Source organism: Rhamphochromis longiceps, linkage group LG10, assembly GCF_057381845.1.
Source record: "Rhamphochromis longiceps isolate RC_006_pf linkage group LG10, R_longiceps_female_GT1.1, whole genome shotgun sequence".
Taxonomy (NCBI): domain Eukaryota; kingdom Metazoa; phylum Chordata; class Actinopteri; order Cichliformes; family Cichlidae; genus Rhamphochromis; species Rhamphochromis longiceps.
Genome location: NC_140566.1, coordinates 11,741,211 through 11,769,113, shown reverse-complemented (window position 1 = coordinate 11,769,113; position 27,903 = coordinate 11,741,211). Strand labels below are relative to the sequence as shown.

Genomic DNA, 27,903 nt, shown 5'->3' with positions numbered 1-27,903 from the left:
GGAAAAAATCATTGTGGGATAATTTATCAAAACATTTTATTTTCTTGCACAACCATACAATATGTCACAGAAAAATCACAGAGGGATTTAAGACAGGTCTGGCTCAGGTTTTTTCTTCTATGTGAGTTCTTTTTCAAACAGTAAGTGCAGCATAAATCAAACAAGTCAAGAGGGGGAAAAAAGAAGCATTATTACACCCTCCAAATAATCCCAATAATGAAGACAAGACACGAAAAACCTCGACGCCATTAAAAGTCACATCCCTAAAAGTCTCTGCAAAAGTGTCAAGAGTTACAACTACTGCTAATGCTCATCATAAAATCACTAATGCCTCACAAGATTATGAATTTCATACAATGGAAAAAAAATGTTAAAAAAGATCTCGTATTTATCTGTTAGATACAGTACAAAGACATCATTCCATTTCTGTTACCAGTAAACTGTGTTGAAATGGTTCTGAGCACCAAATGGTTGGTTTGAGTTGTATCACTGACTTATGTTCATATATCATTATATGCTGTTTAATGAGGGGGCACTGAGGCAAGGAGGGGTCTAGCACCATGAAAATTAAACCACCCCCCTGATTGCACTTCCCCTATCAACACATTATGACCATACTACATTTTTAAAATACCTTGTAGCCCCTTGTCAAGTGACGTATCCTTTGATATGCAATAAATATATACGAAAACGACAATGTACAGTATAAATAATGTCACAATTTACAATTTTCCATTTTCTCTGTGATCCAAAAAATCGAAACTGACAACAAAAAAAAGAGGTATAAAAGCGGGAAAGATTTCCCATTGCAGTTATTTAAACTACAGTGAAACAAGATATTTTTAGGGTGTATTTTAATATAGCAACAACAGAAACAAATGACTAAGGTGGACAAGTCCGACCAAAGACGAGTTAAAATTTCTGATTGAGAACAAATCTACAGTCTTCTAGCAAACCTGAAAACAGATACATAATGTACATTGAATGGTGTGCACAGACTAATGAGGGGCAGAGGTATGATGTGGAAGATGTCATTCGTGGGCATTCTATTATAATGGTTATACGACAGTGAGGTTGAACCGCCATCCAAATTCATAAAAACAGACCCGAGCTTGTGGAGCGAGCACGAAAGACAACGGCAGGAAGAAAAGCTGCTGAATGTACTTGAAGCAGCGCTAGGCGCATACAGCATGGTAACCAGCCTCCCAGCGTCACACTACATTACAGAGCACGCGTGAGATTTTTAGCTTGTAGCTTAGAATTTTTTTTAAAAAGTATCTGTGACAAAATTAGTTGTGTTTATAAACAAAAAACAACATCATCATAGATTGCATTAATATGTGACTTAAAATCTCAACATGTGAAGCTACATCAACTTTGGCACATTTTGTAGCCAAGTAAAAGTGAACGCAAAATAAAAGTAGGTCATATGAACAATAAATGCGCCATTACTAATATAAGCAATAAAATGAATTAATGACAATGAAAATCATTTGATGTGCTGTTAAACAAAGAAATCTGGGTCTTTCCTGTCATATTTACATTCAGCCGCTCTTGAACATGCAATACTGTTCAAAAGTTTTGGTGCACTTTTTTTTTTTAGAATAAAAAAGTAATTTGTTTTTGGAAAAAAATTGAAATTACTTAGTAATCATTAGTTTAAATTAGACACATTGTAAATGATGATCAGTGACCACCGGAATCGTTAACTATACATCATTAGTAACTATTTTAATGGAGGGCTGTTTTCAGGAAGCATCGTGTGTTCCTGTGGTACACTGTTACCTGATACAAGTTTATTAAGTTAGAAGGCTAAGTGATCATGCTCGGAAGCTGCAGAATTGGCCTTTGTTTGACTGATTGCAGCTGCTTCATCAAGAAGGTTTATGTTCTAAATAATGAAGCTCTTCAAAAATATTTAATAAAACAGCGTATATGATAGCTTTCTCTGAACCAGCACAATCTGCTTATAACCAAGAGAAGTCGGAGGTCCTTGTGTGCAGCCAATAAAGTATCCAAGTACATCTGAGTCTCCAGTTTGAACAATAGATGCCACATGGCGTCTTCTCTGGCAGCTTCAACAGCGCCCATAAAATGCCTGTCTGAACATCTGCAGTAAAGAGGCGTCTAAGCAGTGTCACAAAGGAAAAAAGCCACAAGACGGGCAGAAGACCGAACAGCAAAATATGGCTTTTTCCTCACAACTTTGCTTGAAGACCAGAATCCTGGAGTCACCTCTTCACTGCCGACACTGAGACGGACGTTATGTAGCTGCTGTTCACTGAAGATGCCAGGTGAGGACCTGTGAGGTACCTGTTTCTCAAACCAGTCTTTAGTCAGTAATGGACTTTTCCTCTTCCTCAGCTGTGCACCAGCCTCTCCAAAATCTCTTTCCATTCTGATTAGAACTAGTTTGTCAATTTCTTTTTGGCTACAACTGAACGAGCCAAATTTACTGCTTCCGTTACGTCAAAAAACATTTTCACATGTACTCATTTAATTTACAAAAACACTCTTCTGACGACCACATAGCCTTTTAGCACGATAAAGCTGTAACAGGAAACACCGCAGAACACAGAAGTGATGGTTCTCTTCGAAGCAATGACGACTTTGTCCATTAATCAGAAATTGTTTTGTAGCATGTGGCATGTCTGATCAGCACTATGCCTCATTAGACAAAAAACAAATATGCTTCTATTTCAGAAACAAAAAATCTTCCGAAACCAACCCAAACTTCTGAGCAGCAGCGCACCGAGCTGGACCCTTCAGGACTGACGATACTGACGCGGCCTGCAGTCTGACCTCACTGGTTTTTGCATTATAACATGATTGTGTGTCCCTCCGGACGTTTCACTTCACGAGCACTTCACTGACATAAACCCGAACGGCGACCCCTGCTCTCTCGCACCCCATCTATGCACACCACTGCGTATCCCATAAATTTATTCACAATTTACAATTATTTATCTTCTCTGTCATCTAGAAACAAGAATATTGAAACAAAAGAGGTATAAAACTGGGACTGTTTGCCCATTCCAATAATGAAAAAAGAGAAAAGAAAAAGACATCACAATGCCTTTTTTCCTCCATGTGTCATAGAACCACACCTAACACCATTTAGACCTGTGAAGAAGCCAAAAACAAATAAGACAAGTTCGTTTTTCTTTCTGCACACTTCATTTTCAAATAAGAACAAAACTGTTTTAGTCCTCTGCTAAACCCGTATTTTAGAGACACTGATAAAAATTTGTGTTTTTTTCTTTTTAATGCTTACATAAAACCTTTGTGTGTGTTTAATCTTCTAATTATCTCTCCTCTAAAGTTCACAAGGCCAATGTGGTGTACTTCTAGGCTGGTAAAACTTTTTTTAAGCATCTAACGAGCATAAATAAGATTGGAATAGCACCTCAGAGAGTTTACAGACAGGAGTTACAAATGTCAGAGCTTTTACCTGAATATGAAAAAAAAACCAAAAAAAAACCCCAACAACAAATAACCAGAAACAGAAACCAGTACAATGCCAAATGTGACAATCAGCTACTTCTCTTATGAAGCGTTTCCCCTGCTGGTACATTAGAATCACAGCAAATTCATGGACACATAGAATAACTAGATTGGTGTAAAAAAGTTCTACTGAATTTGCATAAAAGTACCTGAATCAATACACAGAACTGGCTACTTGACGCTTTTGAATCACAGCAGTGTCCGTTGAAAATACATCACCTGATTTTCAGTGCTAGCAGTGCTCACATTGTGTTTTTTTTCTCCTGTCCTTATCTAAAATGCTTCTTGTGAAAAGTACCAGTCTAGTCATTCTATTTCAAAACACATGTCCAATCAGCAGCTGGTATGGGGAAGACGGTGAGCTATATAGTTGGACTGGCTGAGTATCCATACCTTACAGTGTGATGTAAACAATACTGAGTAAACGTGATTGGCTGATTGAGACAGTGTTTGCAGGAACAGATTGCCTTGAAGGCAACATTTGTGCTGCCATTAGAGTTTTGGTTATGGCTGAAAGACACTGTGGAGGAGTCCTCACTTTGAGAAGGGAGTTGGAGTCTGAAGGATGAGGGGAGAAAAAAAAGAGGAAGAGAGACAGTTCAGCTGGGGGTTTGGAAAGAGCTGTTATCAAATACTCATTGCATTACTGCGGACTATTTTTCAAAGCAGACAACTAGTATCTGCAATAAGGATGTTGTTTATTTAAAAGCACCAGGACAGGGAACCTAGCAGACTCCCTTACTGCAGCAAGAAATCATAATGTGAACCCCAATTTTACAAAATGGCCAAAAGTAATATAAATTTTAGCCAAATAACACATGACTTATTTGATATGTATAATGGTAGATGAGAGCAGTTCTAGGGAAGGTTAACCAAAGCCAATAAAAAACAAAAAAAAGAGAAATCGAGAGAAATAAACTCTCATTCACACATTTCTAAAGGGAGAAACTCTAAAGGCTGGATTAACATAATAGCGTCACATCAGCCACCAGTAAACAGCACTTCATCCAACCCAGTGTGCTTTTTGAGAATGATGACTATTCTCTGTTTAAATGACAAATACATGATTTGGAAGCAAGATGATATCACTTTGTAAAGTGAAGCAATGTAGCTGTTTGGAAAAAAATAAAAGTTACAGGGAAATTCTGATTTTCTTTTTTGGTTGTGAACTTCACAAATTTGCTAGCTCAGCCTGTTAAAAAGAAAACGTAGGAAGGTAATTTCGCTAAAACAATACCATGAAAAAGTATTTGACCCCTTCCTGATTTCTTAGCTTTTTGCATATTTGTCACACTTACATGATTCAGATCATCAAACAAATGGTAATACTAGACTAAGATAATCTGAGTAAATACAGAATTTTATCTAGACCTACCAAGTGAAAATGTGAAAAAGTAAACCTGGTAACTTCTTGTGTCATCCTTGGCAGCAAGAACTGCAATTAAGCATTTGTGATAATTGGAAGTGAGTCTTTCACATCGCTGTGGAGGAATTGTGGCTCACTCTTCTTTAGAGAATTTGTTTTAAGTGAGCCACATTGGAGGGTTTTGGGGGGATTTAAATCTGGACTTTGGGCACTCCAAAAACCTTAATTCTGTTTTTTTGAACCATTTAGAGGACTTGCTGATGTGTTTTGAATCACTGACCTGCTGCATAAGCAAAGTGTGCTTAAATTTAAGGGCATGAACTAACGGCAGGACATCCTCATTCAGGATTTTCTGGTAGAGAACAGAACTGATGGTTGTACCAATTATGACAAGTCGCTCAGACCCTGAAGCAGCAAAACAGCCCCAGACAATCACAGATCCACCACCATGTTTGACTGCTGGTGTGATGTTCTTTTTATGACATGCTCTGTTCCCGTTACATGATGCAAAAAAAATAAATAAATAATTATAAATCAACTTTTGTCCAGTTAGTCCACAGAATATTTTCTTGAGGATCATCGAGATGTTTTTTGGCAAACATGAGATGAGCCTTCGTCTCTTTCTTACTGTTGAATCATGAGTGGGTTCCTTAGATGTTGTTCTGGGTTCTTTTATAACCTACTGGATGAGTTGTTAAAAGCTTTATGGAGTAATTTTGGTAGGCCGGCCATTAAAGTTTTCTCCATTTGTGGATAATAGCTCACTGTGGTTTGCTGGAGTCCCAACGCCTTAGAAATGGCTTTATAACGCTTTCTTTCAGCGACTTTGTTTCTCAGTTGTTTCATGATAATGATGTGTTGCTTTTTCAGATCTTTTAGCCTGCTCCACTTTGTCAGACAGCTTTTTTAAAGTGGTTTCTTGATTAGACATGTGTTGCAGGCCTGCTCACAGTCCATGAAATTGAACTCATTTAAAAACTACAGTTTGTATTTACTTGGGTTATTTTTGTCAAATATTTTTATGATCTGAAACATGTAATTATGACAAATATGTGGGGAAAAAAAAATCAAGAACGGGGGAAATACTTGTTCACAGCACCGTAGCTCCAAATGCATGACAGAGATGCCATCAAAAACAAAAAACAGTCTGAATAAATAAATTTAATTCATTCCAGATGCCAGATTAAAAAGTGACCATTAGAGATTATAAAATCATACTAACCAGCACAAAACCGTCATAGATTTTCATCAGCTCCTCTGTCCGATACTGTTCCAGCACCACTACTCCTGTCAGCGACGGGCTCTTAGCTCTGGCACAGTCCTCACAGTGCACCACGTAGGTCGTCTTACTACTGTTCTCACTGGTCACAAACAGCAAGTTAAACACCTCCACCTGCACAAACACAGTGTAGTCAGCACCACTTTAGTCAAGCATTAGTTCATATTTAGTGGTATGACTCTGTTGGGGAACCTTCCAGACCCTTCTATATGCAGACATAGGGAGAGCCAAAGCAAAGCCCCAACACAGGACAAAGTAGGTATCAGCGACTGCAGATATAACATTGCTTATGCCATAAACAGCATGAAAAGGAGCAGCTACAGCAGAGGAGGGTTACAAAGCAGCTTGCAGGTATGCAGCACTGAGGGAAAGCTAAAGCAGCACAAACAGCATCTTCTAGGATGGATTTGCCAATTGGATGTGTAAAAGGGTGTCAGCTGAGCGACCTCATAGCCTGATTAAACTAACACCGCGCTCGACTTTTGAAAGTGGGACTCGTATCATGCTTTCACTTCTTTCACACAACAGAAGAGTCACTCACATCACACTCGTTGCAGTAGTAGGCTGGCTCGTCTTTCACGCGGCTCTGGTAACAGATTTTCTTCCCTGCAGCCACCAGCTGGTCTCTCAGAATCTGGATGTGCTTGATGGACTGCAACAGGCAGTGTCTGAGTGTTTGAGAGAGAGGGAGACAGAGAGGGAGGGGAAGACAGTGAAAGATGTAAACTAACGCCCCCTCACATACACACATGTATTCTGTAGATGCAAACACACATCTTACTTGATCATCTTGAAGGTATCCTGATCTGTGATTTTAATTGTGCGAGCCACATTCCAGGAAACGTGGATCATGGGAACGATTGACTTAACCTTCTTCACCTCGTTCCACTCAAAGCGCTCCAGGGCGAGTTGATATTGGTATGCTGGAGGAGTGAAAAAAAAGCAAACACAAAACAGTGGCTGACAAAAGGCAACAGCATATTTAAGTAGTAACTTTAGACAAAGAGGTTTGAAGCTGCTGCTTTTGGCTTATTTTATTTTTGTCCTTGTAACTCACAGTTGAGTGGTCCCACATTCCAGGCAATGTTGTTGCACCAGCCCACAGCTTGGACCCAGTGCACAGTCCCTGCATTAATCCACACCAGGTCGCCTGGCCTCTGGATGAAGCGGTACACAGGGATGTTGGAACTGTAGAGATCCTCTAGAACTGGCCACCAGGAGCCTGTAAGGTAGTCTACTCCATGCCTGAAGGAAAGACCAAAGCAATTCAGGCTACAGTAACATCTTTTGTATCATTTTTGTTTCAACTGAATAAGTTCTTAACTCACTTTTCACATAAATTATTAATAAGTTCCCAGTAGTGCTCATGGACTGCGAACCACTCGCAGTCACCAGGCCCGATGTTGATGTTAACTGAGCAGAAGTTGTTGTTCTCTTGATGACCTGATGAGAAACACAAGCAGTCCTTTTAATTTGAAAAGCAAAGTGTGTAAAGTGTGCGTGTTAGTCCCCATAGGGAAATAGTTCCTCTGCATTTAACCCATTCACCCAGTGAAGCAGTGGGCAGCCGCCAGTGCAGCGCCCGGGGAGCAGTGTGTAGGGACGGTACCTTGCTCAGGGGTACCTCAAGGTAGCCGTTCAGTGGAGTCGAACCCCTGACCTTCCGATCATGGGGCTACCACTCTACCTACTGAGCTATCCCTCATTTGAAACATTAAAAAACACCCTCCTGAGTCAAGACACGCACTTACCTGGTGTACGGCTGCCCGGCACCTTCATGTAAAGCTGGACAGTGTTCATGCCCAGGATGGTGTGACCGACGTGACTCAGCATGTTGTTACTGGATTCCACTCGCATGAAAGCTGGCAGCTTCAGCAGCTCCTGCAGCTGGGGCTTCCACCTTGAAAAAAAAAAAAGTCATAAAAAAAGAAGGTAATGTGAGAGATTGTGGATCCTCGATTAGGTAAGTTTAACATGATCTTACCTTTTAGGATCAGACAGATCTATGTTGGTCCCGAATTTAATGATCTTTCCAACAGGTTTTTGCTCTGAGCTGGGGAGAGACACAAGCCTAACATGAATATGCTTCGCTGTAATACTGTGACCTTTTACACGAACAGATCACAGTTTTTCACTAACCTCAGAGAGCTGTTGGCATGAGGAGGCTGAGCTTTGCTCAAGATGGACGCAGAACTGGCTTTTGAGGTATGATTGCCTTTACTGTTGGATAGTGTCAGAGCGGCTTTTGTGGCTGCCGATTGGTTTGGAGTCTGTTCCTCATCTTCCTCATTCTCACTCTCCTTCTCCTCCTATAATACATCTGCATGAGCTTAGCTTATAACTGATAACAAATGCATGATTACATAAATTCAAGGTAAGTTTTGGACAGAAACATCTGTGAAGTCAATCACGTTTTTGCCTGCATGTGTTGATTTCCTCACTTCAGACACTTAAATTGTTAAACACAAACTACTACACATCTGCTTACTAACCTACAACCTTCATTTAATGTATTTTATTCAAATAACCTTTGAACAAAATACCTTAAAATACTGTTAGTGTCCCCCTAATGCTTTAAACGATGGACAGACCTGCATCAAAAGTAAATACAAGTCTAAGAATATAAAACAATTCTGAATTATCATTCACAGTGGAACACATAACACATGTATGCTTATTTACAGAAGCATGGATTCTTTCTTGAAAAATATACATCTCACACATCTGAGATGACAAAAAAGAAGCTAATCTCCAGTTTGCAAAACATTAGTTTTCATACAACTTTAAAAATGTTTTTAACACACTGCAAATCACTGTTGTTTATTCAAGTAAACCAACATTTAAGTTCTAGTTCATGGACCCCACTTCAACCTAATTCCAGTCTATAGCATAGCGGTTAACACATTTGTCTAACACAGAAAAGATCACCACATTTTTTCATGATAAATAAGGTTCTCTTAACTACGGGACAGGACTTTTAGCTTTGAGATAGCTTTGCCTTTCTCAGACAGAAACATGAACTTTGCGATCCTTGGATGCTTTGTTTTATACTGTTATCAGATGAACACATTAATAACGTGCCTATAACTGCACCCAACAACCTTCTGTTTCATTCAGACATTTAAAAACAACACTCCCAAAATGTTCCCGCTTGTCTTATATTCAGACCTATGATTACATTCATTCATGACCTCTTTTTTTGTTTGTTTGGTTTTTTTCTGTGCTGATACATGGAAGAGCTAGCAGCCTTTATTCTTCAAGAAGCATAGCAGTAGGAAATGGACGGCTCAGATTTCTGTCCCTGGTAATATATGCAAGACGATCCAAAACACTGCCTTCATATTCAAATCACAGCTGTAATCTGTTTCTTTTTTTCAACACCAAAGATAGTGCTTATTTGTTTTGCATGTGTAGCTTCCTCCATATCGGTCACAAAACAGGTGTGGTAAGAAAGCCTGCATTGATGCGCACTTCTTGTTGGGAGGGATTTATAATGCACTCTGACTAAAAGCCAGTTGGTTTAAAATGGAGCTTAATGCAGTGGACTGTGCAAATGGGCAGACAGACTGCAATGATATAGGAGCCTTTTGGAACTGGGTCACATACTGTTGCCCATGTCCTCTACTGGTCAATCCCCTTTCCTCTTTAACAGACAGAAGAAATGACCTGAAGCCACCTGGCCATACACCCTATTTTGAACTTTTTTTGTTTGCTTTATTAAAATACCCTGGTCTAGCAAATGCTGCTGAACTTCCAACCTGAAGTGTCCGTTAAAAAATGATATTCAGGGGTGAAAAGACACCAGCAGGCAAACAACAAATTTAGCAATGTCAGCAATCACATTAGAACATGTGATACAATATTTCTTTAAAATCTATTTAGCCATGAGCTGAAATAAAAGCTGGTGCAACTCAATTATTCAGTCAGTTATTTAATTACCCAACATTAATTGCCATAAAAGTAACATGAGAGTATGCCTACCTGCAGGCTCTCCTGAAAGGTGGAGGCCTGGTACTGGGCGTATTTGGCAATGATGGTGTGTGAGCGGCTGCTCTCGCAGGGCCATGTCTGACTCGCGCCACTTGCATCCCAGTTCTCATCAGCAGGCTGCTGAACCTGAGTCCTCACTTCCACTGCATGGTCCGAATTGGCCTCCACCAGAGATTTGGTTGAGAACAGACCAAGATCTGCGATGGAGAAAGAAACAGAGAAAGATAATTACCAGATAATTACAAAAACAAAATTTTTTTCCCCTGTTCAATTGCTGAGACCGGTGTTGCCATGCAAATGAATTCAAAGCGGCAATCATAGAAGAGTGGTTGCCAAGCCATCAATCGCAGTTGAGAATACATGTTTTGCATTTAAATGTGAAAGATGAAGCAGGAAGTGTTAGATTAGATTAGATTAGATAGAACTTTATTAATCCCTCGGGTGGGTTCCTCTGGGAAATTCGATTGTGTTATGTGGCTAACAAAATTTAAATGGGTTATATAGCAAGATACAGCACTATTAAAATATCCACTACTTCTATGACAAACCAGTTTTTTTTAATCTGAACAATCTGTGCCTAATTTGACCTTTCCTGCTTCTTGTGTGATGATTTGAACAAAACAATAAAGTAAAATTATTTTTTTTAACAGTAATTAAACTTACTAAGGCGGAGGGAGCCAGCGAGGCCTCTGATGACCGTAACAGCGTTTTTGGGATCAGTGCAGAACTGAAGCAGAACCGGAGAAAAGGCATCCCTCTTGCTCTCCAACTGTGAAAACAGCACGGGGTAAACCATGATGAGATCTGAATGCAGTGTTGGAGAACATTTCTCTGGAAACCAGGGGAAAAGTCCTCACAGTAGGTTTGAAATTTGCAGATTTCTCAAACAAGGTGTGTTAGGATAGCTCTCGCTTGCTAACCAATAAACAGGCCAAGAAATAGAACTGAGCTAAATGTTAACATGGGGATTTGTTGTATATCCATAAAAACTAATTGAACTGCAATCCATCCAGTTTTTTTTAAATTTCCAAGAGATTTCATTCTTAACCTTTCAAAAGTTGAGAATGGCTAAGCTAGGCTAGAAAGGTTAGCAGGTTTTTGAGTTTAGGCTAACTGACCAGCTTAGCCTGAGAACATGATCCGCAGAACCAGCCTGTTAGCGTGGCTAAAAACAAGATTACTTTTGAAGTCTGGTTACTTGAGCTCCATTAATTAGCACATACTCACATAGATGCTTGGTGTAGGAGGATTCAGCTTATCACGAGGAATGGGGGTCTCCACTGCAATGTTGGGTTTAACCGAGAATGCGGGAGGCAAGTACGACTCCTTGAATTTCCCTTTCAGACTTGCCCCCCTAGGAAAAAAAATGATACCAGAGCATTAATACTCATTAAGAGAGGTGAATAACACTCAGTGAGCTGGTAGCACATTTGTCAGCTTTATACTCACCTGCATGCTCTGATCACATCAGCGGCTATGTTTGTGATGTTGATCTTGGAAAGTGGGATTGGGATTCTGGGCTCCTGCACTTCTGATATATTGAATGTCTGCCTTCCGCCGCTCTCCACTTTAACCAAGAGGATCTTCAGCTCCTTAGACAAGCCCATGGACAGCGCTTTCAGTTTCAGTGGGTCCACTTTACTTGCTGGTGCAGGACGATCTAATTTGGTTGGACTTGTTGATACAGCTGATGTTGAATTTGAGGTGGTAACGTCTGTATTTCCGACTACACAGGCAGTCTCATTAACGAACCCTTTCTTCTCATCTGTTGTTGCATTTGAATTCCCAGTGTCCACTTTTTGTCTTTTGATATCTTTACCATTTGGGGTTTGATTTTCCTGAGGAGTCTGGCCCTTCATGCTGTCTTTGACCAGTCTGGCTGAGTATGAAATAACTGGCACTGAAGATAAAGCATTGCTGTCTTTTACATCGGGTACTCTACTTGTTTTAATTTTACAGCTGATGACCTTATTTTCTTCTCTCTTTATCTTAATCTTGATCGCTCCCTCTCTTTTCCCATCCTTTACCTTCTGTTTTCTCTTTTTCTCTTTGCCTGCACGTTCTGTCTTTGTGCCGTTTCCACTTTCTTCCTTGGTAGAGGGAGCTTGCTTTACCATCTTCATTACTGTATGTGTTGTGGTCAGAGTCAGCTCCGCACTCAGTGCCCCATCCAAAAGAGTCTTCGTCCTCTCCATCGGGTTTGCTGCATCCTTGTTGTCTTGTTTCATCACATCTTGTACATAACTCTCATTTCCCTCCTCTTTTTCCTGCACCATTGAGCTGGTGGCTGGCTTACTCACATCTGTCTGACTGCGGAATTCTTCAAGTGTGTCTGAGGTAATGTGAACTGGTGATTGATTACTGGGTTCGGAGGATTCTGTGGGATTTGATGTAGGGAAGAAGTCCTGGCTCTCGGGGCAGTGGATATCTGGGCCCAGTTCAAGAGAGGAAGAGTACTTCACTCCATTGGCATCACTAGCAGGAGGACCGCCGAATGGACCACCTCGGCACGCGACCCTCTGGCTGGCAAGTAAGGTGGCCAGGCTCTCAAAGACATCATCAAGACCTGCGTCATCATTGTGAAACTCATGAAGGGGAGAGCCAGACAGCTTCCTGCTGCTGTCCATCATCGCTTCTTTTTCTTCCTCCAGAACTTGTTCAATTGTACAAGGTAGATCAGAGAATTCAGACATGCTGCTGTGGGAATAATCTTCTGCACTCATATGATCAATGCTTTCACTCTCTACAGGAGGGGGTGAAAGACATTGAGTGGGGCTGAGCTGGAGGACAGGTCTGCTTAGTACACCTTTCTCTAGCTCCTCCTCCTCATCTCCAAGATCTGATACTGGAGATCCCTGCCAGCTAAGCACAGGAGGTGTGTTGGCAAGGTTGTCTCCCGTTTCCCTTAAATTTCCCATCACAGCCACAGGCTGAAGGTCTGGAGCATTGAGAACTCCTCCCTGCCCACCTTGCTGCTCTAAGCCAGCCGAGCACACTGTACTGAGAGGCGCTAAGGCTTTAAATAAGAGGGAAGGGAGTATGTCATCTGGCTTTGCTCTTGGCTCACCTTCCAGTTGGGTTGAGACGATGGTGGAACGCTTGCTGGCCTGGTGGTGGCTGGCTTTCTTAGGAAGAGGGGTTTCTGGGGCACTGCTGCTCTTTTTGAGCATTTTGTGATTTTCAGACTTTGAGGATGGCTGCTGTGAAGTGGGCCTGGGATGAAGGGTGTTTGTGGATGACCTATGCGTAGTCTTTTCTCCTTTTTCACTCCTGTCCCTGTGCTTGTGTTTGGGTGGTGACTGGGCCTGATTCTCTCCGTTCAAAGTCTGCATTTTACTTATCTTTGCCTCACTTAGACAGGTGGAAACAGAGATGGAAGAAAACATTTCCTGTTCTGTAACTTTCATTTTGAGGGCTAATTTCCGTTCCTTCTTAGATGCTTTATCGCGTTTCTTTTTCTTCTCGGCCAACCTTTTCTCCTCTTTTTTCTTCCGCCTTTTTCTGTCCTCACCCTTTCTGCCCATCTTTGGAACGTCACCCTTCTTCTCCTTTTTCAGCAGCTTATACTTTTGTTTGGATTCAGACTTTTTATCTTCTAACTCCCTCTCAGGCTTGTTCACTCTTGCTCTATCGTGGGGAGACTGCAGTGAGCAGAGGAGCTGTGAGGTCTTCCTGTACTTGAGGTCTGAAAGCCTAGATTTTGAACCAGCATGGGGTGTCGGAGATGTACTTGATCCCCGACTGGGTCTCGGGATGACACTGGGACTTTCTTGGAGCTTTAGCTGCCCACTGAGGCTGGGACAACGCGGCTGAATGACTGGTGAATCTTTTCTGCCATTGAGCATTTTGTCTGTAGAAGGACTGGAAGGAGCACCTGTACTGCTGGAAGTAAAACCTCCATTGTTCGGACCACAGAGTACAGATGAGTACTGAGGAGAGTTTACACCAGATTTCAAGAGGGAGGGGTCCCTTGAATTTGTCCGTTGATGAATGCGCTGATTCTCCTGCAGAATTAATTTTGCATCAGTAACTTTAAGCTGTATTGTACATTTAAGGCCTTTATACACCAGACATGTAAAATTGGTTAAGTGTTAAAAATATCTTTCAGACTCACTTATTCTTGGTGCACGTGACTGTGCAAGTGACCGTGTAATTTTACTGGACAAACTTGTCATGTACTTTTTGGGACCAAGCTGAATTTTTCTAAGTTTTCTGATGAAAAGAAACATTCTGACCAATCAGATCACTGAATCTGGCAAAAAGTGTGATTGTAGCTCAAAGCCAGTACTGAATAGAGATGGCACGATACCACTTTTTTATGTCCGATACCGATATCATAAATTTGGATATCTGCCGATACCGATATGAATCCAATATAGTGTTTTTTAATCAACAAAACTGTTTTTTTTTTTAAATATCTTGCTGCATTTTGTATAAGTTCATACTCAAGTTTAAAACAACAACTACACTAAAGCTATTCTGTTATACCTGTATGCAAAAAAGAAATGTTTCATAGTTCAGCAATACTGATCAATCTAATAAACTTAAACCTACACCATCCTCCCTATTCTGGTATTTTAAAGAGTACTTAGCGTAAATATTAAGCAACCTAACTAATAGGGTTCCAACTCCCAGCAACAAAAATAAATAAATAAAAAATAGGGAACCACCCCTCACGCTCCACCTCATGATGCTTAATTGACGTAATCAACCTTAATTTGATGCAGTGTGAAAAAAAAATGCACAGAAATCAATTATTTTTCAAGAAATATTAAATAGATTCAACATCTTTCTTCAACAAAATTGCAGACTGCACAGATGGTACCTTCCCAAAGGAAAAAGTACTATAGCTTACTAGGGTATATATATTAGACTTAATAGTCACTATATACAGTAATTGACTTCTATTCATTTTACATCAAATTAAAACTTTGGGTGTCAGATAATTATTTATTAAAAGCTAGACATTTTAAATGAGAATAAGAAAGAAAAGTATGTCTTTGTGCCCCCTTTTCCCTGTTAATGCCCTATCGGCCCCCCTGGCTAAACTTTGCTAGATCCGCCCCTGCACAGTTACCAGCGTCAGCTACGTAGAAAAAGATTCTCGAGTAGAAAGTAATATTAAATAAATTCTAACAACAGCTTATCAAGCTTAAATGTGCTGCTGTTGTTCAGCCGCTGGTTTCCTCTTTCTGGTGCAAAGTGGGCCAAAAACAAACAAGAGAGACGGACTCGCGACAGAAAAGCCGATCAGCTGATCATTAAGCAGTTTCATGATTGAAGTAGCAGCAAGAAGAGGCAGTCGCTTGTTAAGCTTAACGCAGGAATGCTTTACATTCAGAGATGGACTTACACACTTGCTTTACTTCTCTCGGGGATAACTTTGTCGGAGATGAAATGCCGGGTTGCTAGCGAAGCTCCAAATGCTATCCAGACTACCGACAGGTCCCGCATGCCACAGCCGCTCTATCACGTGATGCATACTGCTCCGACGTGCTAACGTTCTGAGGTGAGTTACGGCGTGTTGCAAGTTTTGTGAGGTGCTTTCGTGATATTTAATGGATCGGATTACATTTTTTATTTTTCTCCGATATCCGATCCAGTAATTTAGGTCAGTATCGGACCGATACCGATACGTAATATCGGATCGGTCCATCTCTAGTACTGAATATGCAATGATATGTAAATAGTAAAATTATACTGTTTTACCTGTTTACACACAGCTAAACACTAGGGGTGCAACGATATTCGTATCGATATTGAACCGTTCGATACAGTGCTTTCGGTTTGGTACGCATATGTATCGAACAATACAACATTTGTAATCTATTTTATCAACTTTCCTTCTGACGATGCTGTCTGTGTTGAGCGCTCAGTGAATCTGCGTTCGACTACTCCGCCTAGGCTGCACTGTCGAGCGCAGATCCACTGAGCGCTCAACACAGACAGCATAGTCAGAAGGAAGAGCGCAGGGCAAGCTAGCGAGACAGAAGTTAAGCTCTCCTTGCAACATGGACCTCCCCCACCCTCATTCAGATCTGGCGTTTGGAATTATTTTGGTTTTCATGTGACGTATGACCCTGAAGGTAAGCGAGTCATGGACTAAAGTAAAACAGTATGTTGGATGTGCCATGCAATGCTCAATTACATGGGTGGGAACTAGTGTGTTAGCGCAGTTAGCTCGTTAACGTGTTGGCCGTCTAGCCCCATGCACGGGGCGATCGGCGGTAGCTCGTTAACGGAGATTTGCCGTGTTGTGGAGTTAAGGTCATTTCAACGAGATTAACCTGAAAGCACTAGTGGGAACACAACGAATATGACTGCACATTTACGCCGACATCATCCTAGTGCAAAGACAAAAACAACAAGCATGCTACTAACTTTAGCCGAGTCATTTAGACAGCTGTTAGCACATGATTCTCCTTATGCTGCTGAGAATATAGCCCAGAAGAAGCGGATAGTATAGCTTTTATTTTGGAAAGAGACATTTCTCTGTAATAAACTCTCTTTTCCAAAGATGAGTGATTCCTCAATCAGATACATGGCTTGCAATATTGCTAGCCCGACGTCCCGGAGCTAGCGATCTTTCCAGTCGGGCTACCAAAATCTATCTCTTCCCTGCCCGTCGGGCTATTGTAGGAAGGAAAAATATATGTCAATGCTTTTGCATTCTTTCAGAAATGTAGCTGGGTAATTATGTCATTGGCATCGGTGAGCCACTGTCAATATGTGACATATTGATCGCGTTTGAATTTGCGCTTGTTTTTTGCTTTCACTTTGCAATAGTGCGAACTGTGTATAGAGAGCGACAGCACTGATCTGTGAGTGATGATAATTTGTGCACCAATTCCTCTGACATCGTCTTATTAATTGTTAGCTTACTATGCAAACATGACAAGTGAAATCTCACGCAGCAAGCTTAAACATGTGAGAGGTTGATCGCGCAGAGAATCGCTGAGCTTATGTGAGTGCGTGTGTAAAAGCAGCAGGATATATATTTTAGTTCTCCTGAGCCAAATAAGACAGGTCAGGGTGAAGAAGTGACAGCCAAAGAAAAGCTTACCACAAAACGGAGAAGTTATGACAAATCAGACTATAAGGCAAAAAGAAAGTGCAGCTTTATGGTTTCATGGACAAAATAATTTCTGTGGCTGCAATATGACGAGCTAAATAACCAGGGCTGCACATAAGTGGTCCGCAGGTGCGCATTCGCTGTCAAAATAAAAAACACGCACAAGGGTTAGGGTTAAATTTAAAAACTGTACCTTTGAGTTTAAATATATACATTTATAATTTTAATAAATGACAAATTAAAAAGGCATGAACATTTTTTTTGTATCGAAAAAATATCGAACCGTGACACCAAAGTATCGAACCGAACCGAACCGTGAATTTTGTGTATCGTTGCACCCCTACTAAACACTGTTCAATCTGCTCTCGGAAATTACTTCTCTGCCTCTTCAGATGTGGTCCAAACTCTGTCAACAAGAATTCCAACTACCCCACTGACATCCTGAAATATGTACGAAAGTGTTCGTGATACAGCTTGAACTCCTGGACCAAACCAAGAAATTCTCCCTGCTGCTGCCTTTATGTGAGAATTGGATGAGCTCAGAATCTCCTTTTCTTCCTTTTCTTCCTTTTCTTGTTTAGAAACATCAGGATCAGCTCATCATCGCTTCATGTCAACTTTTTTCACAGTGCGTTTTTTGAGAATTAATTTTCTGCTAAAATTCAGCGCTTCGACGAGCGGTCGACAAGTTTGCATCTGAAAAAATGTGGAATGTGTCACTTTTCCGCTAAGTACTCAGTGTGTAATGGTCTTTAGGTTCACAATAAAACTGGGGATGTGGAAGAAAACACAATTATACTGACACTAATCATTAATCATTATTAATCGATTTAACTATAGGGTACTGTAGCTAGGATATACAGATCCCAAACGCTCTGGAGGATCCTCAGGATGGGTGGAAAAAGACCAGGTTACTTTTTCTTTCTTGTACACAACAAATAACATCATGGTCACCAGAGCATGACCCCTTTAAAAACATACTGTCTCCTGTCAATTCTGAAGGTGATAAAGAGCAACATCTACCCACACTTTATGAGCATATGGCTTTGCAATAAAAACACTCTACCTGTTTACTATGTGTAAAATAGCATACTGAAATAAAAGTGTGATAGTAGTTTATCTCTTACTGTGCTTTGTTTGTGATAATGGTTCCAAGAGTCCTTATCCTCCAGAGGGTGTAGTGGGGCGTTGTGCTGAGGTGCTCTAGGCTGGCCTGTGTGCCGTTGATGGTTATAGTGATGGTGTTGGTGGCTGTAAGGCACACGGGTGTGGTCTGCTGGTGAAGATGAGATTTTCCGCTCGACCTTCCCTCTGCTTCCATAATGCGGTGGCCTCCTGCCGCAGCTCTGGTTGGATGGCACTGGGTCACTGAAGCCGTGTTTCCCAGCTCGCAGTTTAGAGGTTTCCTGCAAAAGTGAAAAACCAGATTTGGGAATCAATGGTTGTGCCAAATCTGAGGAATAATACATGTTGTACATGCTCACCTGTTGCTGTTTTGTTGAGGTCCTGTGTTCAGAGTGGTGGCATGGACCCGCCCTGTCACTTGGAGGCTTCCAGTCGTCCTGGTTGGAGCGCTGTTGGTGAGGTGGTGATGGGGCACGAACAAGTAAAGGTAATTGCCTGGATCCAGTATGACAAGCCTAAACAGATAAATATCCTTTCTTTTAAAACTGCATTACACCAATAGGTGGGGCTGTTACACAGAAATGAAATGCCATGTAGCATATAGATGTGTACATGTAAACATAGTGACAGCAGTGAAATTGGCACAGTAAGATCTAATGAAATTATCTGACTAAGTTTAAGAAACTAAGGTTAATAGAAAAAAAACAATGTTGTATTCATAAATAAATATTGATTAGTGAGTAATTATGGCGTTAAACAAACTGATCCATTCACGTGAACTTAAAACGAATCCATTAAACATGCAGTGTTTGAGTGCCCGAGATGGACATCACCGACCTCGCAAATTGAGTTTCCTGTATGTGGCTAGAGACTAGCTACATATGTAATAGTCAAAGTCCTATGTTTTATGGCCTGAGAAGGCTTCCCCTTCAACAAGCTAAAACACAAGGGAAAGGGATAACACAGCATCTGTATAAAATACCATCCTCTTCTTCCTCACCTCAAGCCTCTGCTCCTGAACCGAAGTCAGGGCTCTAACACACAAAGATGTACATAAACTTTACTTCCAGTTTTTGAGCCACTTCAAAGAAAGTTTCACTAGAGCCAGCTAATAGTAGCCAACACGGTAAAAAACGCCGCTAACAGCAGCCAGAAACACAGAAAGCCTTTGGATATCCTCAACAACTTATCTCAGCATAACTGCCATTGAACAGAAGTTTTACACAGTTTTACAGACGTGGATACATATTGCACTCACCATAGATGAATTGAGGCCAGAGGTTTTGAGGTGACTTACGGGGTAAAAAACGTAAAACACTTTCCTGATTTACTTTCCGTGTTATTCAAATATGTTAAAACAAAGCGTGTACAAAAATGCTTTTATACACAGATAGTAGAAAAAAAGTTGACCATAGCAGTTATGGGTTACTGTTTACATTGAATGCTTTTGATCTCTCTTGGCTGACCGACTGCAATCTCCTGACATCTAGCAGTGACATTTTACGCATTTTGCGTTTAAAAAATGAAATAAAGGTTGTGTCTCCAAATCAAACACATTTACCTGATCAGGTCCAAAGTCTCTTCTCCTCTTAGCTGGACACTCATCCCGGGGGGTTAATGGGTGCTCCGGGGTTGGACTGTGATGATGCGCTTGCTCCCGTCGCTGGTGGAGGGCTGGCCGTTTCCATGGTCCTGTTCTGTTGTTCACCATCCTGTCTGGGAAACTCCTGCGGGGGTCCGAGTGGGCCCATCTCTCTGGCGTGGTTCCCTGAAGCTCCCTGTTGTTGCGATGCAGGCGAGGAGCCCCGTTCTATTGGGAAAAGAAAAACAATACAGTCAAGATTCCTTAACTAATGACTTATCGGCAACACCTCACCACAAAGTTGCTGACATTGTTTTGCCAGTTTGCGTAGCGTTCCTCTGGTCCTGGCAGATAACCATTGTTGGTGCCATCTCGGATGTGGAACGAATGGATGGAGTTGTGATGCCAGTTCTGGACCTCAAACTGCACCTCTTTACCATCCCAAATTCGCAGCAGCTGGCTATGCCCCTTTGGGATACCTTTATCCGGGACATGGTTGATTGTTCTGTCACCCCTGTGAAAACAACTAAACTCAGGACCACGCTGTGGACAGGCATTAATGGTAATTACACCACAGTACAACGGAAACTTTTCCGGTCAATACTCAGATTCATGAGGGCATCAAGAGTTGTACTGTTCAGTTTCTCAGTACGAGTGAAGCCAGCTTAGAGAAAATGACACTGACAAAAGCAGTTTCAGTCACAAATCACAGCACATAGCTCTGAAAGCTGGTCAACACAAACCCCTTTAAAGTGTGGTATGAACGATAAATACTTACCTGCTATAAATACGACTTGACAGAGAATGATATGGCTGTTTGCGCCCCTCTTGGAGCCTATAGTGGGGGACAAAAAAAATATTGTGTTGTCTTAATTCGTTTCAAAAGATGTGACGCTTTTACTCGTAGCCTGAAGTCAGATTAAAGCTAATTTCTCAAATGTTTTCTGCAAATAAATGTTAAATGTAGTTCACTGTTGCTCAAAGTTGCTCACAACTTTGGACATACTCAGAAATGAGGTTTTCCTTCACAGCGACTCTAATCCAGTTTTTTCCCACATGCTAAACTTCACAGCTTGTTCATCAAAGGTCTCTGCAAGAATAATTTAATCCCACTGTTTCTAAAATTTCTCCTGGCATGCCTCCTCTTCAGAAAATGAAAATAGTTTACGGCCCACACCCCACAAGAAAATGTTTTCAAGGTGTTTTTTTTCTCTGTGAAATAAATGCTATCACCACAGCATTAGCAGAATTTTGTTTACTTATGTTAAATAAAGAACACTATATTTAGCTTTATGTTTTTACCTACAGCCCTGCAGTGGCTCTATGCTCCACCAGAGGGGCCTGATTAAGAAACACTAGTTTAACCACACACGGTAACCACCATGACTCAACCAAACTATTTAAACTTTAAGTGGTGGATGCGCATAATAAACACATCAAATACGTAGTGGAATAAGAGCATCAGCTTCATTTCTACATTACTTATTTAGATTACTGTTATCAGTTAGTTCAAACTGCTCTAAAACACTATATCCAGGCAGTATGTTTTTAAACTCTTGGCTTTGTATGATGTGAATAACAGCTGATCTCCCTTATATGGTCATCTCATGCACAGCGCTTTGTCTGCAAGAACACACTCTCTACCTACCTGCTGCTATGAGAAGCAGCCAATCAGAAGCTAAGTTTGCTTGAAGGTAGTGGAAAGAAAACTAAAATGACTTGTTTCAGACATTAGATGAACTTGGCTGCACCAAGGCTCCGTATAAAATGCATGAAGATTATTTTGATCTGCGAATCATGCAAAGCTACTGTAGCAGCTTTACCCTAGAAATAGGAAGAAAACTATGGAGCTGAAAACGAGCGCTTTCCTTTCACTTTTATTATCTATTTCTCTCCAAAAGCCGCGACTGCACATAGCTGCATGAGCTACAGTCGCATTCATCAGCGCGTACCCTCAACTGTTGCAGCTGAATAGCGAGACTTGAGTCTTGTGCCAACTGCAGCTGAAGATGCTGTAGTTTCATTCACCACAAGCCTGTCTGTTGAAACCGCACACGGGTTTATTCCCACAGCTGCACATGAAGTGAGAGCTTTTCATGAATATGCTCATCAGAGTTTCAGTTGATCAGTCAGCCACATAAAGTGGCTCTTATCTTGAGTCAGCCCAGACTACAAAAGGCTCAGGTCTCACGTGCTCAAGTGACCCTTGTTTGAGGAAGTTCGAGCATCGAGTTGTTCCACTACCAACGGCCGCAGTGAGCTTAAACCCAGAATCTTTTTTAAAAGTCACACTGGCTTTCTTAACTGATGCAGCCTTAGTGGTTAATTTTTTTCATATCAATATGATCAGAGACATGAAAATAGAAACAAACGAATATAGTATGGTGAGGCACATGCATAGCACATGTTATCTGCTGCAGGTGAATCACATGTGTACCCCTTAAATGAAATACTGTCCTGCAAGTGTTGCGTTTGTGTGTGGGTTTGGGGACGGTGCTGCTGACCTCTGTGTGTGGCTCCAGGGGCGAGCATTTACAGGAGCCCATTGTCCTTTGTTAGGTCCTCCAGCTGAGTAGGAGTCCCATGTGTTACGGCCAGAGTAGAGCTCTGCTGGGTGATACATGCAGCCTGGAACACACACACAAACACACGCACAGAGTTTAATGTGTAAGTGAAAATGCTGAATACACAAATCAACCTGTAAATATTTAAATACCCTGACTTTATGAAATGCAATTTCAAAATGATGCTCCTTTAAACTTTTAACACAAATTTCAGCATGCACATCCCAGGTATATGAAATGCATATACTGCACACATGCTGTATACGGTATTCAGGGTCCACTGCAATGAATTGTGCAGTAATTTTCATTTGAAGTTAATTCCTACATTCATACCACGTATATAAAAAAGGGAGCTTTAGTTCCATGATACTTATACCTCAGGTCGATGCAGCTCTGGGTTGTAGTGCAGTAAGGACTTTGGGTGATAATAAACTCTGTACGGTAGCGCCAAATTGTGAAGTATGTCTGCTTTTAAATAGTCACGCACAAACACACCCACACACAGAGAGCACAGAGACAGACAAAAATATTTATGTGGTTACCAGTCTTGGTCTGTGTTTTGGAGGCCCTCCACTTCACACCTGAGAGCAAAAAAAGCAGTCTGTGGACAAAACACGTGGTTAAGTGAAACGTTCCGTTCAAGGCATTTTTCCACAACACTTGCATTTCTTCTGGCGTTATAAGAAGCTTTATTTTTTTAATCATGTGGGTTTGTGACTGAACTGATGCCACACTATCACTCTGTGTGCTCCCGGTAGATTTAATTCTGCTCGCCGAATTTTCTGCTGCTGCACTGTATCTGCTCAGTGGTAATACCATCACTCAGCCAGAGCTGCACTGTGCACTCAGCTTCTCTCTAATCACAGCCACCACCGCCAGTGGTCACCCAGTGATGGGAAAAAAAAGCCCACTGCAGTGAGACCATGGGCCATGGCAACCTCACTTTGAAGACAAAGAAAGAAAAAAAAAAACCATGGTGGCCTGCTGCATTTATTTTATCACCATTCCCTTCAAGCCATAAGTCCCTAATTTACTGACAGAGCTGGTGGTAGATGTGGCTCAAATCAGCAGCAGACATCCACAGTAGGAGTTCATTCTAGCCAGCTTTATCAGTCGCTATTCCAGGAGCTCTGCGTTTCCCTATATTCCTCCTAAGCCACAATCTATATCAAGTCAGGAGCTTGCTGCACTGTATCTGTCTTTTACAGTGTCTTACAGCCTCAATTCTTATTTCCACTTTTGTGATTGCTTTCATTGCTTAAAACAGGAAAGTCACATGTACGTCTTTCATTAGCGTGGACCGAAAAGATCACTTACTGCCTCTAATGATGACACACTTTTCTTGCTGAAGAAAGCTTTGCTGTTACGGTGAGACATTGGCTTCATTTCTCACAATGAATGATGAACTGGCATGCAGCATTTCACCACTTCCCTCACTGTGCATTAATTCTACTATAAGTAGGGTTTTTTTGTTGTTTTTTTCATGGTTCTGTGCGTGGTGAGACTGTTGCAGCTGTGTTATATTAACTTTTCTGCGAGTGCTGAATGAGTGAAGGAAGCAGCCTCTTCAAGGGACCATTTCCAACCAGTTGCTAGAGCAACTGAGGCCAGACAGTTCCTAATGCTGTAGCTCTAGGCTTTTCAGACTCAACTGCATTTAGATGTATTTTTAGAGCACACTGAGAACACAACAGGTCTTTAAGCGTGCACACAACGTTGCACTGCTAGCATGCATTACAACAACACTGCATGCTTTCACTTTCACATACAGAACCGGGTGACATCAGTCATCGCTGGGTTATGCTGTGCAGCAGATGCAACACATCTGGCGACATCCACCCCAGTCCTGCTAAAAATCTGCTGTTTCAAACGTCCGCAATTCCACTCTGCCTCTTTATCAGTAAAAGTCTCCTTAGCTGGTTCTGTTAATGTATTTTGAGTGTTTGTGACTGTCCCAAACAATTACTTGCATACAACAGTTTCCACTTTTTTCCTACTTTCACAACATTTGCGGACAAAGTGCTGCGGTTGCTGTGCTTGCAAGTGATGGGGCAACGGTATGCAGACCCATCTGGTATAGACCCTCCCTGCTTACAGTGTTGTAGGGGGAGCCGTCAGTCAGCACCAGCTTGCATTTGACTCCACACAACAACGGCTCTGTGGCTCCAATATTAAACCCATGTGTGCAGGAGTTAATTCAAGACATATGGGCTGTAGCTGCGAGGCCACATGATGTCATGTGCAGAATGGGTTAAGTTGCTGCAGGTTAAACTCCCTTCACAGCAAGGTAGCCCAAAAGAAAGCGCACACAATTCCAAAAGTGTAGTATGTAAGAGCTGACTTTATGAAATGCCAGGTGCATTCAATTACCACTGTACCTTTGGCCACTACAGTCCCCTCTTTGCTTTGGCAGTGTGTAACGTTTGTGCGCAGACAGGTAAAAAGCCTTCATTTGTTGACGCCTATTGTTCACTTAAACCCACCATCTCCTTTCTCTTTCCATGCCACCAAAGAAGGACAGCCATGTAAACCCACATCTGGCTATTTGAAACCAAATGTAGAACCCATGTGTGTGTTTGTGCATCTCTTACACAAGTCTTACCTTCAAAATAAATGCTGAGAGAACAGTGTTGTTGGTGGAGTTGGGGGTGAGTGGGAGTGGGGACTTTCTGGTCCAAATTAGATGATGCTGTCAGGCCGGAATAGAAAGACAGCAGACCCGCAGAGTCTCGGATCCCTCTAAATAGACATCCTCATCCTTGGCTAGCTGGTAAACACACACACACAGACAGACACACAGTAAAAAAGGACTGAGGAAATACCATCGCCAGTTGGTGCACAGATGTACAAGATAAGGAAGGTTTTGTTTGTTTGTTTGCTTTTTTAAGAAAAAGGGCACTTCCATCTCATCTGTCCCCTGGGTACACCTGCCCATTCTCTTTCTTTCTGTTCTTGTTTTTTTTTTGCAAAGATCTACATTGCTGCAAACCTGACCCCCTCTAAGACAAAGAGCTGTGAGCAAGAGAGGAGAGGAAGCATGGTTTGACAAGCTGGCAGGCATTCTTTCCTCCTGCCTTCCCCTCCTTGCTGGTCTGCCCTTTTGCCTTTGCTCTCTTCCTTACTTGTTTCAACAAGGCTCTTTTTTTTTTCCTTCTCCCTCCCTCTTGATATCCAATATCCCACCCTTTCTCTTCCAGGCAATCTGTACGGCTCTGCCCATGCCTCACCCTTCCTTTTCTCTGCACGCTGTGTCCTTGTATCCCTGGCAACCAATGATATCATTTAGTCCAGAGCTGGGAGGAAGGCCTCGAGCAAGGAGGGGAGTTTTTACATTTGTGTGTGAATTTTGACATGGAAATGGGGGGGGGGGCGAGCGGTAGGATTTAATGGATCCTGCCACATTTCTCTGTTCGCTCTCTTCAGGCTTGGGTGTTGTTTACACAGCAGCTCTGTCAGCTCCTGAGATCTCCAGAGCTTCAGAAACAAGCTGTCAAATTCATGCAAATCTTCCACCACGCCGACTGCAATGACCCCGCTGCAGATGTGCAGATCTTTTTTTCCACCGAGGCTCCATCATGTGCATGTGTGTGCGTGTGTGTATATGTAGCACAGCTCCTATACCATAAAAGGAACGATGGGCTGCCTCTGGTGGTCTCCTATTGCTAAGCTAACACAGAGCAGAGACGTGAGGAGAACAGATGGAGGAGAGCGGACGAGCAACAATGTACAGACAAGAAACAAGAGACTGGGCAGGCTCTCGTGCACATGCGTGATTTTATCGGACGCCGGCCTTAAATAGTGTCACCATCGCAGAGAAAGAACGTACAGTATGAGGCGAATATCAATCACATTTCTAAAAATAACCCCCAACACACACACGCATACACACACACACACCCCTTCTTGCTCTATCCCCCTTCTCCCTTTCTGTAACAGCAGCTTCTTTCCAGTGTATGCTCCATAAAGCACAGCTCTCCGAGGGGGTGCTGGAATGTACCAAGGCAAGGTCAAGAACAAGAAAGAGGGGTGCCTTTTGCAAACAATGCAAAAAAATGAAGCTTTTTTGTACAGCTTTCCCCCCTCTCTTTAACAAAAGACTGTGAAGCAGGAGTGAAGAAGACGCTGGATGCATGCATGAATGCGCGTGACAAACAGCTGGGTTTGTGGGAGAATGGTAACCTAGAAATGCACGTGCAGGTGGTTGCTTGCACTGATCCTTTCAGCTGAAAGCATACACCAGGTTCACATTACTGACAGTAACGTCAGACTGCTGCTTTTCCTTTCAAAATCACAAAAAGGGATCGCTTCTGTTATCAAACGTGACCCAGATATTTAGATGGAGTCAACGCATGGCCAAAGAACCACTGTGGGAAACATGTTGAGGGAAGTGAACTTTGAGAGGAGCCCAGCAAGTGACACAGTTCAGACCTGAGCTAAAGCCATAATTACAGCACTTGGTTGCACTGAAGAGCCTTACTACTGTACACCTCTTTCCCTCCCTCCACGCTCACACAAGAGGATATTCAACAGTTTAAATGTGCCGGAGAGCACCGATGTAGCCATAACAAGAGTGTAACTGCAACAGTTCCCCTATCTTCAACCTCCCCCTCCCATCACATTTCTGTTCTTGTGCATGCTGTGTGTCTGCACGTGAGCATGTATGTGTGCATGTATGTGTATGTGTGTGTGTGTGTGTGTGTGTGAGAGAGAGAGAGAGAGAGAGAGAGAGACAGACAGAGAGAGAGAGAGAGAGGGAGCTTCATTCATGAACGTGCGGCAGTCTGCAGACACCACACACACTGCAGTATGCTCATCCAAGGCAGATCGTTCAGGCATAGTGACACAAATAACAGCAACAATGCAAGGGGACAGAAAACAGTTACACTTCTCCTTCCACAGTGCTGTACACAAAGCGACACATTTCCACTCAGACATAAATGCACATCCAGTCCCCCCCCCCCGCCTCCCTCCTGCCCACCCGCCCGCGGTTCTCTCCTTTACCTTCTTTTTTTTTGTTGTTTTTGTTTTGGTTCTCTCTCGTCGCACGCCCCTCTGTTCCCCTTTTTCCTCCCTTTCAACTCCTGGCCACCTCGTCTCTCGCACGATCCTCTCCTTTCTTCCCTCTTCTCCTCCTCTTCCTGTTTCCACTCCACTCCGATGCTGGTTCTCGCTCTCGCAGCAGACCCATCCATGTGCACAGAAACGACGGGGGCGGGCCGGCCGACTGTCAATCACGCGGTGCGAGCGAATGAGGCGCGCGAGCTTCCTATCAAACACACTTTGCAGGGTATGCGAGAGGAGAGGGGAGGGGAGAACGGCAGACAGAGAGAGAAATAAAGAGCCCCTCTTTATTTCCCCTCCCCTGTGTGTATGTGTGTGTATAACCTGGAACACAGCCAGTACAGTAGAGGAGATATTTAA

The 27,903-nt window shown here is 42.2% G+C and overlaps 1 protein-coding gene across 6 annotated transcripts; it reads right to left on the bottom strand.

Moving 5' to 3' along the window:
* Positions 1 to 19: 19 nt before the first annotated feature.
* On the bottom strand, positions 20 to 27,881 carry kdm6bb (lysine (K)-specific demethylase 6B, b). Of its 6 annotated transcripts, none has more exons than XM_085420172.1 (22): positions 27,484 to 27,780; positions 25,085 to 25,249; positions 23,025 to 23,083; positions 22,423 to 22,546; positions 20,697 to 20,753; positions 20,228 to 20,432; positions 19,898 to 20,146; positions 18,696 to 18,785; positions 18,339 to 18,617; positions 11,589 to 14,143; positions 11,367 to 11,493; positions 10,803 to 10,908; positions 10,131 to 10,336; positions 8,289 to 8,458; positions 8,134 to 8,202; positions 7,901 to 8,049; positions 7,478 to 7,592; positions 7,207 to 7,394; positions 6,931 to 7,072; positions 6,691 to 6,817; positions 6,093 to 6,263; positions 20 to 4,062 (listed from the first exon to the last, which is right to left on the bottom strand). In XM_085420172.1, exons 4-22 carry the CDS (start codon positions 22,539 to 22,541, stop codon positions 4,039 to 4,041), a joined length of 5,148 nt encoding a protein of 1,715 aa, XP_085276298.1. In that variant the 5' UTR covers positions 22,542 to 22,546; positions 23,025 to 23,083; positions 25,085 to 25,249; positions 27,484 to 27,780; the 3' UTR covers positions 20 to 4,038. The 6 variants fall into 6 exon arrangements, 5 of the variants coding, with proteins under 5 accessions (XP_085276298.1, XP_085276297.1, XP_085276296.1 ...); XM_085420171.1 differs by having other exon boundaries at positions 18,696 to 18,851; positions 27,484 to 27,776; XM_085420170.1 differs by having other exon boundaries at positions 18,339 to 18,785; positions 27,484 to 27,783.
* Positions 27,882 to 27,903: the final 22 nt, after the last annotated feature.